The 19,685-nt window shown below is 44.0% G+C and overlaps 1 protein-coding gene across 1 annotated transcript in view; it reads right to left on the bottom strand.

Annotated features, from left to right (window-relative positions):
• The window catches only part of TRRAP (transformation/transcription domain associated protein), a 124,646-nt gene that overhangs the window by 24,887 nt on the left and 80,074 nt on the right, over positions 1-19,685 (bottom strand). The window contains exons 48-60 of the mRNA XM_028149310.2: positions 19,185-19,306; positions 18,656-18,869; positions 15,696-15,875; positions 13,980-14,126; positions 12,631-12,750; positions 12,137-12,424; positions 11,838-11,975; positions 11,051-11,163; positions 10,477-10,612; positions 5,376-5,567; positions 3,495-3,690; positions 2,595-2,860; positions 1,217-1,317 (exon numbers count right to left, since the gene is read on the bottom strand). Of these exons, the coding sequence (XP_028005111.1) occupies positions 1,217-1,317; positions 2,595-2,860; positions 3,495-3,690; positions 5,376-5,567; positions 10,477-10,612; positions 11,051-11,163; positions 11,838-11,975; positions 12,137-12,424; positions 12,631-12,750; positions 13,980-14,126; positions 15,696-15,875; positions 18,656-18,869; positions 19,185-19,306 (2,213 nt within the window). The remainder of the gene's footprint in view (positions 1-1,216; positions 1,318-2,594; positions 2,861-3,494; positions 3,691-5,375; positions 5,568-10,476; positions 10,613-11,050; positions 11,164-11,837; positions 11,976-12,136; positions 12,425-12,630; positions 12,751-13,979; positions 14,127-15,695; positions 15,876-18,655; positions 18,870-19,184; positions 19,307-19,685) is intronic.

The following is a 19,685-nucleotide window of genomic DNA, read 5'->3' as shown; positions in this document are numbered from 1 at the left end:
ACCCTCTCGCAGTCCAGGAGCCCTCGGGGGGTGTCCAACTGCCTTGGAGACGGTAGAGGCTCCCACCACCGCCGCTGTGCTCACCAGCCGGGAGCTCAGCTCAGGGCTTCTGGCTGAGCGGTGCATCATAGCAACCGGTCTTTCTGCCTTTTGGTCGATTTGCATATTAGCCTTTTATTATATAGAATAAGCTTAATGCAACTCCTATAACTGAAAATGTGAAAAGTGAGTTTTACAGCTCTATATATGGCAACAGGTAGCATCTTGTAAGTATATATCATTTGTATATTTTATAAAATTTCACCTGATATTCATTTCTCTAAAACAGGGTTTAGCTACCCTTTTCTGTAATTGACCAGTTAGAAAACGGGTTAGGCTTTGCAGGCCATTAACCCTTTGCACTCGCTTGCTTTTTTCTCGATTCCTTTATTCTAATGCTAACTGTGTCGAGTCACACTCGCCATCCGAGTGCAAAAGGTTAATTTCTGTCACAACTCAACTCTGTGGCTGTACTGTGAACAGCCATAGACACGTCAGTGGTGTGGGTGTGTTCCAATATGTCATTTACAAATCCAGACACTGGCTGGATTTGGCCTGCAGGCCACAGATGACTGACCCCTGCTCTAAAATAAGAAGCACCTCCGTAAAAGGGATCAACTCTGTGCCCAAATGGCATGCTGAGAATATGGGGAAATGAATCCATGTTATCAGCCATTCTGTTTTCAAGCAACTCCTTTTTAAAAGCTTTTAAAGTACACATCAGCCCTGGCTGGTTTGGCTCAGTGGATAGAGCATTGGCCTGAGGACTGAAGGGTCCCGGGTTCGATTCCCGTCAAGGGCACATGCTTGGGTTGCGGGATCAATCCCCAGTAGGGGGAGTGCAGGAGGCAGCCGATCAATGATTCTCATCAGTGATGTTTCTATCTTTCCCTCTGCCTTCCTCTCCCCAAAATCAATAAAAATATGTACCAAAAAAACAACAACACACACACACAAAACAAAATCCACCCCCCCCCCAAAAAAAAAAAAATACATTCTTAAAGTACACATCAAACTGGAAGTTACTCTCTCTGCAGAGGTATAACACCTAAAACATCACACCTGACAACCATCACTGAATCATACCAATTTCAAACTTGACCTTCACATCGGCTTCAATAACCATTTAAAAGTTGTTGGGTTTTACTCTTACTTTCCTCCTATGTGACATACATACTTGTTAATCTGAGCCAAGAACATTCCCTTCAGTGCATAAAATTCAGCTGTCATCTCTTTTGTGAAGTATTTCAAGTTTGTAGATTCTATAACTTCAAGTCCCTGTTTTAAAAAAAGTGTAGAAAAAAGTCCTTGAAATTTTTATACAATAATATAACAAATTCATTAAAATATTAATCTAGCCAATAAATCCTAAAGGTCATTGACAAATATACTTTAAATTGACAACAGATTTGCCTACCATGAATATCTATTGACAAATAGTATTTAAACTGAATCACTAAATGCTAAATTCAGGTTCTAGACACTTTAAGGGTATTATTTTATACTAGAGGTCCAGTGCATGGATTCGTGCTCTGGTGGGGTCCTTCACCTGGCCTGTGCCCTCTTGCAATCCAGGACCCCTCAGGGGATTATCGAAGATCCCCGCAGGCCAGGCTGAGGGACCCCACTGGTGCACAGGGCCTCTAGTATGCATATTAAGATCTTTGGTTAATCTCTTCCCGCTCTCCCCCTTCCCCACTTCCCCAAGATTCATCAGTCTGTTACATGTTTCCATTCCTGTGGTTTCTGCTCCTGTGTTGAGCATCTGCCCCCTGGTGGTCAGTACACATCATAGCTACTGGATAGTCAGCCGGTTGGCAGGCTGGCCAATCGGCCAGTCACTTAGGCTTTTATATATATAGATGTCTAAACAGTTCATTGATTTTATTAATATTCCTCTGAACATAGCCAATATCTACATTACAATATCCTCATACTTCTGCATCTACCTTACAACATCCTCATACTTCTGCAGTCTTTAATTTTTTCCCTTAAATACATTAACCAAGTATATGATAGAACAGAGATGATAAAATGCAATTCAAATATTCAAGTGGTGCCCTGGCCAGTGTGGCTCAGTTGGTTGGAGTGTTGTCCTGTACACCAAAAGGTAGCAGGTTTGATCCCCAGTCAGGGCACATTCCCAGGTTGCAGGCGCGTTTTTGATCCCCGGTTGGGGCGCATGCCTGAGTCAATATTCAATGTTTCACTCTTACTTCAATGTTTCTCTCTCTCTCTCTCTCTCTCTCCTCTCCCCCTCTCCCTAAAATCAATAACAGCATGTCCTCAGGTGAGGATTAACCCTTTGCACTCGCTTGCTTTTTTCTCGATTCCTGCTACCGATGCTAACCGTGTCAAGTCACACTCGACATCCGAGTGCAAAAGGTTAAAACATATGTATGTACTCACTCAAGTGGTTTCCTTTCCCTTTCTTGTTCAGGAAGATCTGCTTCCTTACTAAGGCTGTATTTGTAGAAAATTCTAACCCTCCTTCCTTATTGTCTGAACCATGTGGACACTCCTACCCTTCTTTACTGGACCTGCTGGCACTCTACCTGCATACACTCGTTTTTCCCCATGACTCCGGCCAGTTGGAGGTAGCATTTGACTTGCTGTCGAATCTTCTGGAAGCAATCCACGATAGGAACCGTTGGAATAGTATGAATACGACTTAATATATCCAGAGCTACATTGACCAGTCCTTGTTTCCGGGCAATTTTTCCATACTGGATGATTGCTGAAGCTGACGCGTGAACTCCAAGCATAGCATTATTGGAACTTGGATCATGCTGAGAACTATTTTCATATGCAGTTACAATAGCTAGAGAGCAAAGAAATGAGTTATCAGTCCATGCCAAACATTTTCAAAGTGTCCCACAATAAGGCTTAAGTAAAAAATGAAAACAAACACACATGGCTTATGAAGATGGGAAGCTCCGTAATAAATTCTTGTTACTTTTCCTTGTATTTCATATCAAAAGGAAGATATAAAAAGCACTAACTATTGAGTTGAGTGTTACCATCTTGGCTAACTAAATCATGAAGGCTGTTCTAAACAGATGTCTGGCAGGTTTAGTGTATGAGCAAAGGGGACCAGAAAACTGGAGAAGGCTACACTCACAGCCACCTAAGAGCAGTTCTTCGTGGGAGGTGAGGGGTGGTGTTCAAAACAAAGAGCCACAACCCAGAGCTCCGATCACACTGGCCTGAGCCCCTGATGCAAGAAGCAGTGTCAAGCAGCACTTCTGTTCTAGTAGAAAAAATGTAACAGGTGGAAAAATCCTTCCCATCTTTCACCACCTTCACCTTTGTCTCACCATACCACCACCATCTCCCATACCCACCAAAAATTAGACAATCTGGTAAAAGAAAAAGAAAAAACCAAGACATGAAACCAGAACAGCGGGTGTCTGGGAAATTACATGATGAATGCATGCCGGACCAGGTAGGTTTACCCTGGTAATGATGCTGCCGCCACATGAAGACGCTGCTCCAGTGGGACAAGTCGTCGGACACAATGGGCAGCCTGTTCCTCCAGGTCTTTACCACCGTCTTCATGTCATGCAGGCTGTTGTTCCTTCCCAGGTTGGTTGGCTGTAAACCTGCATTTATCTGCGCAGCTTCCTGAAGTTCAATGATTTGCTGGGCGGCCTGAATGAGACCAACATAAGAGATTCCACAGTAAGCATTATATCAAAGATCACGTGAGAAAATAAACCAGAGTCCATCAGGAATCAGACTGATTGCAGAGATCTCACAATTCTATTATGAAAGAAAGCACTCTTAACTTCTACAGACACCTTAGGTTCCACATTTAACTCATTTTTCACCTCCAACACTGCTCTCCTGATCCCTCCAATTTTAAAACCTCAGCTCTGTGGCCACTGTGAGACAGGAGATGGGAAGAAGAATGGTGTAGATACCAAAGTTGCTAACAGATAGCCCCCAAAACAAGTCTCTTTTCCAACTATAGTTGGCTCTTTCTCTGCCAATGTCGAAGAAAAGAACAGCCTAGTCCCCTGCCCTCATGCTTGCCTTCCATCAACATTTAAAAACCCACAGCCATATTAAGCATTTTAAAACATGGTTCTGATTATCTCTTTGGGCTGGTACAGACACTTTCAATCATGTGTCTTTTGAGTCTATATAGTTTAACACTTTTTAAACCTTAGATGTGTTGCTGGCTCCAAACTTCTGGTGCCATCTTCTTACTGGGAGAGCCCTGGCCACAATTTTGAGTCTATACAAATTTTACCCATTAAGTTCCACCTTCCCCTCCCACAGGAATTTAAAAAATATATAATAAAATAAAAAGAAGCACTTCTCGCCCCGGCCAGTGTAGCTCGGTTGGTTAGAGTGTCACCCCATGTACCAGAAGGTCACGGGTTTGATTTCTGGTCCGGGCACATACCTAAATTGCGGGTTTGATCCCCAGTCAGGGTGTATACAGGAGGCAATCGATCAATGTGGATAAATAAGCTGTGGTACATTCACACAATGGAATACTATGCAGCTATAAAAAAGAAGCTCTTACCCTTTGAGATAGCATGGATGGATCTGGAGAGTATTATGCTAAGTGAAGTCAGTTAGAGAAAGACAAATATCACATGATCCATTTATATGTGGAATCTAATGAAAGAAATAAACTGACAAACAAAATAGGGCCAGAGGAATGGATGCATGGAATAGAATAACATCTCAGGTGGGGATGAGGAGGACAAGATTAACCAAAGAACATATATGCATATATGCATAGCCATGTACACAGACAATAGTATGGGGAAGGCCTGGTGTGGCGTGGAGGAGGGCAAAAAGGGAGAAAATGGGAGACATCTGTAACACTGACAACAATGGTTGCATGCTTGATCCCCGGTAGGGGGTGTGCAGGAGGCAGGCGATCAATGATTCCCTCTCATCATTGATGTTTCTATCTCTCTCTCCCTTCTTCTCTGAAATCAATTTAAATATATATCTATATAAAAGTTTCAGAGGATGGTAGACCTTTCGAACTGAACAGTGGCATCACACTGATAGTGATATAGTGGGCACTAAAAAAAATTCGTAAAGCAAAAATGCAAATCATCAAAAGCACTCCTGAGGATATCTTCTGTCACTTAAGTCCCTTGGAAGTTCCAAAAGTGAGAGGCAACATTTGAGTCTACATTTTCACTCTGGCCTTCCTTCCACTGAGGATGAGCTTAAATGGGAAAGGACAAGACAAGTAGAAGGAGTTTCCTCTCTGCCATCCAGTTCAGTTTACAAATCTAACTCTGGACAAGATGTTCTCTGCTATGATGGACCCAAGATACTGCTCACATTAATGTACCATAACCCACCTGGAGAAGAGGCGTGTGCACATGGGACACCACATGAGGCAAGCGCCGCCACTCACGGATGGCCAAGCTGCTGGCCATTTCCACCAGGCGTTCGATGAAGCTGAGCTGTTGCTCCTCAGGGTGGCAGATAGCCAAGTATCCACGGTACATGTTGACCTTCCAAGCCATCTCCTTGGGACAACTTACTTCTACCTGATAATAAAAGAACATTATATAGGAAGCTATGGGTATTCTTCCTCTCAGTAGAAAGAGTCAAAAAGGAAAGTCAATAGATTTTTGTAGTCAATTCGGCAAAGCAGTAACAGCAATTAAGCTTTAAACAGACATTTCTTTTCTTTAGAGAAGTCATACATTTCAACTACTTTTTCTGGATACTCGCCTTTTCCAAATACCAGTCTGTGGCCAATCTCTCTAGCTACGAAAATATGCCATAGGCTCCTTGTTTTAAGGCAGTGGTCGGCAAACCACGGCTCATGAGCCACATGCAGCTCTTTGGCCCCTTGAGTGTTCTAACGCCACTTCTTCAAAATAGACTCACCCAGGCCGAAAACAGACTTCTGCGCATGGGCCATGAAGTTTCAATCGCACTGTACATGCGCGCCCGCACATGGTATTTTGTGGAAGAGCCACACTCAAGGGGCCAAAGAGCTACATGTGGCTCGCGAGCCGCGGTTTGCAGACCACTGTTTTAAGGTATCAGTGGTGCCAAAAAGGGCAAACTGATCATCACTGCCAGGACAGATGAGATTAGCCACCACCACTTGGCTACAAAGTTAGCCAGTGAAGTCTAAAGTATTAAACATATGTTCATCTCCACTCTGACAAATATCAGTAAAATTATGAACTGTCCCTAATTCAACTTTTACTCTGGGAAGTTAATCTAACTTGTTCCACATTACACAAGGAAGTAGAAGGCAGTGATTCAGTTTTATAAGAATACTAGAGTCCCGGTGCACGAAATTCGTGCACGGGGGTGTGTGTCCCTCAGCCCAGCCTGCACCCTCTCTAATCTGGGACCCCTCAAGGGATGTCCGACTGCCCGTTTAGGCCCAATCTCAGTAGGATCGGGCCTAAACGGGCAGTCAGACATCCCTCTCATAATCCAGGACTGCTGGCTCCCAACTGCTCGCCTGCCTGCCTTCCTGATTGCCCCTAACCGCTTCTGCCTGCCAGCCTGATCACCCCCTAACCACTCTCCTGCCAGCCTGATTGATGCCTAACTGTTCCGCTGCCAGCCTGATTGCCCCTAACTGCCCTCCCCTGCAGGCCTGGTCACCCCTAACTGCCCTCCCCTGCAGGCCTGGTCCCCCCCAACTGCTCTCCCCTGCAGGCCTGGATCCTCCCAAACTGCCTTTCCCTGCAGGCCCGGTCGCCCCCAACTGCCCTCCCTTGCAAGCCTGGTCCCTCCCAACTGCCCTCCCCTGATGGCCTGATCACCCACAACTGCCCTCCCTTGCAGGCCTGGTCCTTCCCAACTGCCCTCCCCTGCTGGCCATCTTGTGTCCATAAGGGTGCAACCATCTTTGACCACATAGGGGCAGCCATCTTGTGTGTTGGAGTGATGGTTAATTTGCATATTACTCTTTTCTTATATAGGATAGAGGCCTGGTGCACGGGTGGGGGCCGGCTGGTTTGCCCTGAAGGGTGTGCTGGATCAGGGTGGGGGTTCCCTTGGGGCATGGGGCGGCCTGGACGAGGGGCCTGTGGTGGTTTGCAGGCTGGCCACGCCCCCGAAGACCCAAGTGGAGGCCCTGATATCTGGGATTTATTTATCTTCTATAATTGAAACTCTGTAGCCTGGAGCGGAGGCCAGGGCAGGCCAGGGTGGGGGGAAGCTTGGCTTCCTCCATCTCCAAGGGCAACCCAAGCCTTCTGCTCTTTCCAGCTCTGTGGCTGCTGCCATTTTTGTTGGAACTTATTTATCTTCTTTAATTGAAACTTTGTAGCCTTGAGCGGAGGCCAGGGCCGGCCAGAGCAGGTGGGAAGCTTGGCTTCCTCCATGGCCGGGGAAACCCAAGCCTCCTGCTCGCTCCATGGCCGCAGCCATCTTGGTTGAGTTAATTTGCATACTCGCTCCTGATTGGCTTATGGGCATGGCTTGTGGGCATAGTGGAGGTACGGCCAATTTGCATGTTTCTCTTTTATTAGTGTAGATGATTGAACATTCATAAATTTTACTGTCATTTAAAAGCCACACTTGATTATCAGAAAAATTTCCCTATATTTCTTATATCTTGGTTATCAGTTCTATTATGAATGTAGACTGAGAATGGAGCCATCTCATTCCCCCCTGTAACCCTAACCCTTGCTCCTGCACACACAGCTACAGCTGGGTAAAGGATCCTCATGTGTCCCTGAAAGCCCATATACTTGCTTACCACCTTCTATTAGAACTCATCGCATGTTATCAATCTCATATAGAGCATTTAAATGATAAAAAATTAAAGTCTTTAAAAATAATCTTGTATATAAGAAGATAAAAGGATATCTCTGCTGAGGAATTGCATAGGACAGTGATGGCGAACCTATGACACGCGTGTCAGCACTGACACGCATAGCCATTTCTGATGACACGTGGCCGCATGCCGAGGATGAAACATTTGCTGCTCCTGAGGATGAAACATTTGCGACTAGAGTCTTGGAGTTAGTTTTTTCCTCAAAGTGACACACTACCCGAGTTATGCTCAGTTTTTTGGCGAAGTTTGACACACCAAGCTCAAAAGGTTGCCCATCACTGGCATAGGACTTGTAACAAAATCAAGAAACATTCATTGCTAAGCGCCTTTAGGAAGTAACGATAAAAATTACACACATTTTAGTGCCTTAATGATCTTTGCCCAAATGATGTAAGTAATAAAAATAATGCCATCCTGTATTTTATACCTTGGCTTGTTTTGACTTTTTACTCTTTCAAAAAACATTCACCTTCTTGCACTGGCCAGTAGTTCTCAGTGGTTAGAGCATCAGCCCACACGCCGAAGGGTTACAGGTTCAATTCCAGGTCAAGGGCACGTAACTGGGTTGCAGGTTAGATCCCCAGCCCCAGTTGGGGCATGTGCAGCAGGCAACCAATCAATGTGAGACACATTGCTGTTTCTCTCTCTCTCCCTCCCCGTCTCACTCTTTAAAAAAATCAATGGAAAAAAACATCCTCAGGTGAGGATTAACAAAAAAATTAAAATTCACATTCTTGACTCTTAGATCTCAATAACCCAGTGATGAAAATATTCAGGAAGGCAAACTTTTGAACACATCTGCTTCTAACATGATCCTCTAAAATTACACCAATCTCACATTTTCTGGACTTAAACACTATTTAACATAGGCATTTTTCTTTTTGGTCAATTACAACACCGATCCTCTGTAACACTAATAGCAAAGGCATCTCTTTTAATTTCTCACCACTGAAAAAATTAACCCATCTATTAAATCACACCAAAAAATGGACTACTCCAAGAAGGCCTATAATCAGAATGCACAGGAATAAAAAAGTTGTGTTTTTCCTTTTACATATTAGCAAATAAGTAAATATTTATCCTTTAAAGACCATTTGAAATTAATTTGCTAGAAATTACTCAGAATATTTGTATACTTTGAGCTTTTTTCTAATCAGCAAATGCCTTACAATTTTGGGAAAATAATCAAGATTTTGTGAAAAAGAAATTTATTTGTCAGAGCTATTGGCAGTATTACACTGCACATATCCAGTTAAGTGAAACTTTGAAAAGATTTTATTTTACTTTTTATTTTCTGATTAATCCTCACCCAAGGAGATTTTTCCCATTGATTTTTAGAGAGAATGGAAGGGAGAGGGCGAGACAGAGAGAGAAACATTGATGTGAGGGAAACACATCGATTGGTTGCCTCACGCACTCAGATTGAGCCTGCAACCAAGGTACGTGCCTTTGACCGGAATCGAACCTGGGACCTTTCAGTCCAAGGGCCAAAGCTCTAACCACTGAACCAAGTGACTGGTTATTTCTCAGAGTAATACAAACTCCCTACATCAGATGAGTAATTTCCCAGATCCCAACCTGAAAGTCAAGGCTTGGGCTCTATAACCACAATACTTTTAATAGTTTGTGACTATTTCAGTTCTTCCATCTTTTGCATTTTGTTAAGTACTGTAGCCTCAATAAAGTTTAAAATGGTAGGTTCATCATTTCAAAGAAAAGGGCCTATGATCTCAATGTGCTTTTGCAGCTTCCACGTTAAGAATGAAGAAAATCACTGGCATGAATGTAAGAAAACCCACTGCATAAAGGGGTAGGTGAGAACAGGATGACACCATTCCCTTCCCCTAAGCCCCATTACATGAACACCACACAGAAAGACCAAAAGCTGGCAGGGAAAGGGGCTGAGGGAGCACACGATGGATGGGCACAGAGGCAGGGAAAAATAAAGAGCAATGAGAATGGCTGCATCCAAAGACAATAATAAGGCAGTAATAACGTGTTGTGGGGTCAGATGGTACACAGGCTGCACTGTCCAATCACTTTTGATGTCCCGCGAGAGAAAGGGAACTGTACTTGTGTGCCACTCTCTCATCATAACCCAATCCCTCTGAATGGAGTTTAATTTTTTTAATGTGGAGCTCAACCAAGTTAATAAATCAATTTCACTTACACTATTACCACCATCACTTCCACAATACAAAATGTGCTTTGAATATGATACCCGGCTCATTCTCCAAACTTTTACGGAGAGCCACGCCCTAGAGTTATAGGCGTCCCCTTTGCTGTACTCATTTCTATAGCTGTGCTTTGGCCCATCAACTCCACCAGTAAAACTGACTCTGTTCTTCCATATTTCTCCAGGTACTATTCATTTACACTTAGAATCCAAGACCTCCACAACTGATACTTATTATAATTGAATGATAAACTAACACTTAATTTATAACTTAGCTCAAATTCAGAAAAGGTGTTAGAGATATCCAAAAAGCATTCTTGCTTCCCAAAAGTTATCTTGATCTGCCAAAATTCCCAGGTTGTTCTAAGTGAGGAGAAATCTCCACAGAGATTCACGGCTTTGGCAAAAGGAACCCAAGCAGCTGTGGGGACATAACCTGAGACTGCAGTAGTCAGGAGGGAGGTCTCACCTGCACCAACGCCTCCTTCATGGCGGTCCAGTTAGACACCCGCCAAGCACACTCCAGGACGAGGTAAGGGTTTATGTGACCTTTGGACTGGCCGTATTCCGTCAAGGCTTCCCACTGGTTCAATTCCTTAGAGCACCTAGAAGACCAGGGATTTGGGAAGTTCAGTTACCAACAAACCAACAGATTCAAAAAGCACAAGGGATAGTCGTTTATTCCCATTCCACAGAAGAAAAGCCCTCTTCCCCCCAGAGAAGAGTGGGCTTCTGTGGGAGGTCGGGCTTGGTCCACTGCACTCCCACCTGCCCTCTGGAATGAACTGCTCCCTGCAACCCCAGAACCACCCACTGCACAGCAGAGAGCTCAAAGCACCAGAGCAATGAAGAGGTAGGAATCAGTTTCTCCAACAAACATTTTTAATTACTCAAGTCTTTAAAAATGTTCATAGATTTGTTTGTTCTTTTGAGCCATGAAGAAAGTAGCAAAGTTCCCTTTTTAAAACACTCATTATGAGAACATTTCAGAGATTTGTCATGGGTTCCCTTAGCTGACAGGAACACATCCCTGTCCAGCTTACCGAATCCAGTGGTCCTCCCAAAGCTGGTATTCTGGGAAAATAGCAGGGGATGCATTGCTCCTCTCATGCTCTTTTTTGGCTTTATCCATTGCCTTCTCATAGGACTCTTGTGCCTAAAGAAGTTAATAATGCCTTCAAACTGCTGTTTAGGCAACTTCCCACAGCTGGTGCTCAACGGTTATGGGCAAGTTGGATCATAGACCCAGGAGCACCTGACACTCTCCTCTACAATCACATACCCTGGGAATCTCCTATTCACAGAGCACAGAGGGGAGGGAGGAGAACGGAGGGTGCGCTGTTCCCACACAGAATGGAGAGGGAGGCTGCCAGCCCCAGCATGAGCCTCTCTGTCCTTCAGCAATAAGAGCAGAGGCCACAGTCCATACCTATGCTCCCAGAGTTCCTGTGGCTCAGTGTCCTATGCAAGGCTGACAACCATACTGTGACCTTGGCCCACCCATGCTACACTGAAAGGACAGGCACGAAGATTAAAATTTAAACACAAAAGGCCATCTACCTTCCACTTCCAATAGGATCAATGAGTGCGATAAAAACCATCCACATTAGCTTCTACTGGTAAAGGATTTAGGACTAAATGTTTAAATATGTTCATGTCATATATGTTTCTCTAAACTGAATCTTCAAAGGGCCTCTATGTGTAGGACAGGTGCTTCAAGTAAAACAGTAAACTTCTTATGTGAATGTGAACTGACATGAGGACATTATAACATTGTAATATTACAGTATATAATACAACCATGCATCCTATTCATTGGACAGTGGCTACCTGCTCAAAGAATCCATGCTGTTCATAAGCAATAGCAGTTGCTGTCTCGGAATACTTGCAACGCTTCTGCCACAAACCAGCCCACATATCTTCCTCTTGTAACAAAGAGTAAAGTTCTGCAAGGGAGTCCAGTATCTCCTAAAAACACAGATCGTGGTTTTGAGTGCTCATGACAAATACTTTTTTCCCCCAATAAAGCAACTTCACTGTGCTAGAACTTAAAATCACTTGGGAGATGTCTATTGAGACCATGATGTCATTGGCAAGGAAGATGTAATTAACACATGAGGGGGCCTCACCTGCTGAGGTGGAGTTATGCTCTCCTGCTCATAAAATTCCGTTGTTTGCTTTGGCTTAATCTGCAGACTCAGACCTTTTTCAAAAGCCTGGTGCTCTAGCATTAACGTGGAGCGGAACCAAAGGTTGTGTGTTTTCCCCAAGTACTTCAGAACGCAGGGTCTGATGGGGATCGGAGGGACACACTGGGACATGGCTTCCACGAAGCAGTTCAGTGCGCTGGGCTGACAATCCCGTTGCACCTGGTGACTGCCACTGCACAGGAACGGGCTAATCTCACCAGCTAGCGCCTAAAACCAAAGATCATGTTAATTCAGGCCTCCCTTCAAAAAATCAACATGTTTTGACTCTGTAAATATTTTTAATAATTGACTCTTAGATAACAATCGATAGTTTTTCTTCATCCTTTGAAACTTAATCAAGATTACTTTGTCATAAATACTTATTGAAGGCTAAGACTACATTTTCCAAAACAGAATTTTAAGAATATACTCACATGCTGCTGTCGGTCAGACAGAATTTTCCACAATCTGGGAAAAAGCTGGACCCAGGTCTTTTCTGCCAGTGTGGTGGAAATGTGGCATAGCTGGACGAAGGCACTGAGCAGGGCCCCGGTCTACAGACAGAAAAGAGGTCAGTGAACCGGACATGGCCTGTGCTAAATCTCCGGCCAGCAGCTGCCTCACACATCCACGCTCAGGAGGATCTGCAGGCCCACTCCTCCACTTCCAAACTTCCCACGGTCTGAGCAAGTGTCACGTCACAGTGAAAACAGATTCTGAGCACAGCGACCAACCCATCTGGCCTCAGCAGCCAAGCACAGACATGGGTAAGGGGATCATCAGTGACACACCTTCATTTTTTTAACTTTAAGGGCATTTCCAAACATGCTAACACTGAAAGTACACATGAGAGGTACACAGGTGCCATCAAGCAAAGGCCGCTAAAAATATAAAAGGGGAAATACGAAAAGCACACGCACATGAGGTAAGTTACATGCCAATGGTACAATTCCGAAGAACAAATCAAGGGCCAGGAAAGTTCAGAGTCTCTGCAACTGACAGCAGCCAAGAGAAGAAAAAGTGACTGGAATGACGAAACCATGAAAGGGCCTGGAGTTGGAATCCGAGGGCCCAAAAGCTATCAAATCCACAGATGTGTTGATTTTGTCGACAGCTTTGTTGTTTTTGAAAATCTGAATTAGCTGCCAACATCTCCTCTAAAGAGCCAGGCTTCTAGCCTGCATGAAGCCCATGGGGCACACCTAAATGACACCATTTTGCATTCATAATTGGATTATAAAAAGCATAAACACCGCTGTTTCTTTGAAACACTCCTCAAAAATAACTCAGTATACGGAGCCATATGTGATTCTCAGAGTCCTTACCTGAAAAATGATCATGTCTGTAATTAACCTGAAAGTTTGTGGAAGCCAAAGATCTGGATACATCTCAAAATAGATGTAACTGGAGATCTCTGCTCCCAAAAGTGAACTTGATTCACCACATATTCTCATTTTCTCATTTTTTATTGCACTTGAAATATAATCCAGCAATGTCTCATCATATATATTTAGTAAACGATTTTACCATTCCTTTCAAGGGACAGTTATGGGGAATTAACTTCTTTTTATTATTTCCCATAGGACAATGTAATTCCTTTCTCAAATCTTTACATAAAACATCTACTTTAGAGTCTCACAGAACAATAATGGTTTTCATTGAGAAAGGAAAGAAAGTGAAACTTGTAAAGGAAAATATTACATGGCTGTGGAATAATACTGATTTAGGATTCAAAATATGAAGGGGGGAACCCACAACTATCCTTCCAAACCTACACACAGACCTTCACTTCTCGGAGAGTATCAAGAAATTTGTCATGTCTGTTGGTTAACATATGCAGCTGGTTTCCAATGTCCTTTTCAGAAAGTTCTTTGGTTTTGGGTGTGCTGGTTTGATCTCCAGGAGCCAGTTCAATATCTATCTCAACATCCTAAAAAAAAAAACACAAATAAGCAAAACCGAAGAGTCAAATAATTAAAATCCAACAAATATAACTCTTATAAGCTTCGTTACATTTTTGGCAAGTAAAATTTTAGTTAATTTCCAGAAGTTTCCAACTATTAAAATAATCTTGAATTCTAAAATAAACAACATACAGAATAACTTGACCAGACCTATTTCCTTCTCTTTCTCTCTTTTTTTGTTAAATGACACCATTTTGCATTCATAATTGGGATTATAGAAAGCAAAATGAAGTACCAACAGTAATAATAATAAAGATTATTAGGAGTACTGGCTGGGTAGCTCAGCTGGTTAGAGCGTTGTCCCAATACACCGAGGTTGCGAGGAGAAAAAACCAAGATGGCGGCATAGTTAAACAACTAATCTGCTGCCTCACACAACAATTTCAAAAATACAACTAAAAGACAAAAACGTCTACCACCCAGAACCACGGGAAAGCTGGCTGAGTGGAAGATTTACAACTAAGAAGAGAAAGAAGCACAATCGCTGAAAAGCTGAGGTACGGAGGCACGCAAATCGGGCCGGCGGCGGGCGGCTGGGTGCGCGGCTTTTCTTCAACCCGCAGAGAGATAAGCTCCCGATCACTCTGAAATCCAGTTTCTGGGGACACTCGGGAGACCCAGGCACCTACGGGGAGAAGCTGGACTCTCGGCCATCGGGTCGGAAAGTGAGAGTGACTTTTTTGCAGTGGTGCGCCCAGCAATCATTGTTTACTGCGCTGGAGCGCGGGGCGCAGGGACTTGGAAACGTGGAAAGGCAGAGACGGCTGACGGCAGCCATTGCCGTTGGCCACGCCCCAGCCTAGTGACGCCCTGAGACCCCGCCCCGCCCTGAGGCCCCGCCCCGCACATCCTACAAACCCGCCCCGGCTCCACACAGCGGCTTTTGCATATAAATGGCCTGTTCTGGAGCAGCTTAACCAACTGCAGCTCCAGTCAGACTGCTCCAAAACCGCCCAAGCAAAGGAGGAGAAAACTAGCCCTTGCTGTAGCTCCTGCTGGGGGACACACAGTACACAAGGGTACACCAAGAGTGTCCACCTCAAGTAACTGGGAGGCTGACCCGTTGAACCAATAGGACACCTAGTACACAAAACTACCCTACCAACTTAGGGAAGCAGAGAATATGAGAAGGCAAGGAAACAGATCACAAACCAAAGAAATGGAGGAGAACAAGCGACTGGACATAGAGTCCAATACACCGAGGTTGCGGGTTCAATCCCAGGTCAGGGCACATACAAGAATCAACCAATGAATGCCTCAATAAGTGGAACAATAAATCAATGTTTCTCTCTCTTTCCCCCTCCCTCCTCCTACTCCCTCTTAAGAAAAAAAAAAATCAATGGAAAAAATATCCTCCGGTGAGGATTAGCAAAAAAAGAATTTTTTTAACTTGAATCTAGGTATCACATTTAGAGCTTTTAAGTCAACAGATTTCAATTCACTGCTCCTGCCCTAAGGAAATCTAACCCCGATATAAAGTTGGAGAAATGGGCGTTCTGCTGTGAAAAGAAGGCACCCCGCAATCCAGACATTACCTCCTCTTTGGACTCGCTGTTCTCTCGCTCCCGAGGCTCCTGCTTGACATGTGTGACCATGGCAAAGGCTGCTCGATCATGGCTGTCGGCCAGGTTGATGACATTGGTGATGGACGGGAGCATAGCTCCTTGGCAGCTGGTACCAATGGGAGTGCTCTTCTCACACACGGCCAAGAGAAGCTAGAGGGTTTGAGGACAGAAGTAAACCTCGCATTGGGGTTGTGTGGGACCACAGTCCCTCTCTAATCATCCTGACAAGCATGCCCATTCTGATGGCTCCCGACCCACGACTTTGCTCTGCACATCTCCCCAGCTTAGACAAATTGTCTAACCTCGCTACACATTCCTCACTCAGGAACTTCTGACTCTGTGTCTAAGAGCAAGCTCAGCTCAGCATCTTTCTCCCGTGCCAGACGAGCGTCCTCGCCTAGACTGGTAAGACAGGTTCCTTTGCTTCATCCATCTAATTTTTTCTGCCACATCACCAAGTCCTGCCAATGTTACCTTCTGAATATCTAGGCAGCTGTCACCTCCTGCCTGGACATAACTCCCTAATTCACCTTGACATGCTTTTCTCAAACGCATCTTCTTCCACACAGCTGACCCCCCAGTGGCTTCCAGAGTCCTCATGGAACAGTGCAAGCTCCTTATAGCGAGGCTTACAAGAACTTTTGTAAGGTAACACTCCCCACCTGCTTGTAACACTTCTGTGCCTACTCCCCACAACCCCAATATGCTTCACCACCTGGCCTTTGCTCATGCTGGCCCCCAGGCAATCCACTCTTGCATTCTTTTGGCAAATATTTACTGAGCACCCACTAGGTGCTGTGTGAGGCCCTGGAGATTCATTTGTCAACTTCACAGAGATGGCATCCCCTACCCTCGTTAAGCTGAAGCGTCAGAGGGAAGGACAAGACCAACACCAACACAAAGAAACGCATACTCGTGACAGCAGCCAAGGAACAGTAGACTGATGAAGAAAAGGGTGCCCACTTCAGCTTGGTGTCAAAAATGTGGCACATTTGTGAACACAGAAGGCTCAGTGAGGGAGAGAAGAACAGCATAGACTGGAGAGAGTGGCAGGGGTCTGGTCACTCAGGGGCTAGCAAGACCGTATCCTACAGGCCAGATTTTATGCCGAAGACAATGGAAAGGAGCAACACAATCGGGTTTGTTCTTTAAGAACAATTTTGTAACAATAAAAAAACTGTGGTGGGTAGGAGGGAAGGTTGGTGAACACTAAGAACACAGTTCCCATCATCCTTATAAGTGATGATGGTGGCTGCAAGGAGGAGGAAGATGGAAGAGAAGTGAGTGATCCTAAATTGGCAACACCTGGTGATCGACTAGATACATAGGATGGAGGGAAGGAATGGAGGATTCCTGGCTTGTGCCCTACAGCCTGCCTTGTCCTCTATCAATTCCTGTGTGCTTGTCTCAGGAAATGTCCTCCATCTCTGTATCTGTTGTACCTGACCAGGGCCTGGTAACTAATAACAGCCATCACTAGGTCTCTTGAAGAAATAATGAATATATCAGGGAACTTTGCTCATTCTGTTGCCATGAGCAAAACTCCAAATATATGCTGTATTCAGCATTGAGAAAACACAAATTCAGCACAAACCGAAATATGTCAGTTAACATGCTCTCACTGAAACCCAGTGCCACAGTTTCCTTCTTTTCCCTCACAGAGAATTCCACAACCTTCTGTCCCATTAAAAAAAGTAATTTGGTAACTTTCTAGTTTCACTAATGCTGGGTAAGAATCTAGAATTGACTGCATCATAGCAAATGCTACAGGAAACGTAGGTGATTAATAAGCCAAAGAATAAAGAACAGCCGATTAAAATCACAAGGGCCCGGCCGGGTAGCTCAGCTGGTTAGAGCATTGTTCTGATACACTATGGTGTGTGTTCAATCCCTGGACAGGACACATACAAAAATCACTAATGAATGCCCGGCCTGCCGGTGTGGCTCAATCTATGAACCAGGAGGAGTTCATGGGTTTGATTCTAAGTCATGGCACGTGCCTGGATTGCAGACTCAATCCACAGTGGGGGGCTTATAGAAGGTGGCCAATCAGTGATTCTCCTCATCATTAATGTTTCTCTCTCCCTCTCCCTTCCTCTCTGAAATCAATAAAAAATATATTGGGGGGGGGGGATTAATCATAAATGCATAAATAAGTGAACAACAGGTAGCTGTCTCTCCCCCTACCTCCTCTCTCTCTAAAAGCAATAAATAATTTCTAAAAAGAAAAACACAGAAAGTCTCCCTACAATCCAGTTAGAAATATCCAAGCCCAGGCCAGTGTGGCTCCATTAGTTGGACATCATCCCATGCACAGGAAGATTGCTGGTTCGACTCCCGGTCAGGGCACATACCCAAGTTATGGGTTCAATCCCCAGTAGAGGGCATGCAAGAGGCAGCCGATCAATGTTTCACTCTCACATCGATGTTCCTCTCTCCTTCTCCCTTCCTCTAATAGTCAATAAAAAATGTATTTTTTTAAAAGAAATAACCAAAAATATCTGACTTACCATCCACTAAAATGGTCTAGCTGTTTTACACAGACCTTTATCCCCAGCACCCTGACTCCCCACACAGGGATCAGAGCCCATGGCCTGACCTGGAGGCCACACCTTCCTGCTTTAAGAATTAGGAGAGCTGACAGTTATAGCACATTCCATCTTCTAGGGCATATAGACAGAACTTACAACTTTTATATTTAAGGGAAAATGAATCTGTAGCTACAAACTAAGGAATATTATTCAACATTCTAATTAAAGCACTTAAAATCACCCCAAAAAAGCTCTGGATAAAAGCTTGGCTTTCAGTCTTTTTTGTTCCTATTAGAGATTAAAAGTGGTTGAATAGGGGAAATTTGTATTCATCTTGGTGTATGTGAACACTTCCTGGCTTCAATGCCCCAGCCACAGAGTGAGCTGAGCTTTTCCTACCTCAATGCACTGCTTAATCCAAAAGTGGTTCCCCATGGCTTCCCAATTCTGGGAGCAGGTCACATAAAGCAGACGCTCGTAAACTCGACGTTTCATAGAGTTGTCAAAAACCTCGAAAAACTTCGCCCTGATGAGTGGCTGCGCACAACGCAGCCCAGAGAGAAAGGCAGGCTCGAGTTTCGCAGTCAGCTCACTGCCAGACAGTGTCTCGTCCCTGTAAGCGAAAGAATAATACTAAGATGAAAGAGCTATACACAAAGGTGAACGCCTCAAGCCAAAAGCAAATAAGTAGGTACCAACTTCCCAAAATGCCTTTATGAAAAACTAGAGTATACTACAAATCATCATAGACTAATGCAGCATTTGTGCAAAATGTTCAGTAATGATGCCAAAATATGTTACATGATTTAGAATTTAAATGACTATATCTTGGGTGTAACAAAAAAATTAAAATGTCATGAAATGTTGCTTAGTCAGAGAACACACTATAGATTGGTACACAAAATATTTGACAATTGCTGTAAATTACCTGTAGACATAGTTAACGAGGTCTAAGAACTGTGCATTTAACTCAAGATCTTCTGGAAAACGCTTTTCTATGTAGGTCATCATTTTCACAAGCAAAATGGACTTCTCCCGGAGAGTAGGTGTCTGTATGAATTTTTTAAAACAAAAGGTCAATTACTTCTATCTGAGGGAAAACATGTCCAAAAGTACTTCAGCCATCTGCTCTACTACTTTTTAAGCTCCTACAATTTTGTCAAGTAATTTAAGACAGTCATTTCTAAACAAACAAAAAGTTATGCTTGAAATCACAATGAGTGCCAAAGTAATTTTCCTAGGAACTACAGGTCACTTTGGAGAGAGAGCAATTCAATTATAAAACCAATCAGAAGTTTGCAAGCACCCTAATATATAAAAACCCAGGGTCCCTAACATCCAAAACAACTGCAGGCTTGACGGGCTAGAAGTCAGTCCTGGGTTGCCGTGGCAACCCAGCACTGACTGCTGCCGCTGGGGGCACAGTGAA

This window comes from Eptesicus fuscus, chromosome 6, assembly GCF_027574615.1.
Source record: "Eptesicus fuscus isolate TK198812 chromosome 6, DD_ASM_mEF_20220401, whole genome shotgun sequence".
NCBI lineage: Eukaryota > Metazoa > Chordata > Mammalia > Chiroptera > Vespertilionidae > Eptesicus > Eptesicus fuscus.
Note: the sequence above shows the minus strand (reverse complement) of the source record. Positions and strands in the feature narration are given on the sequence as shown.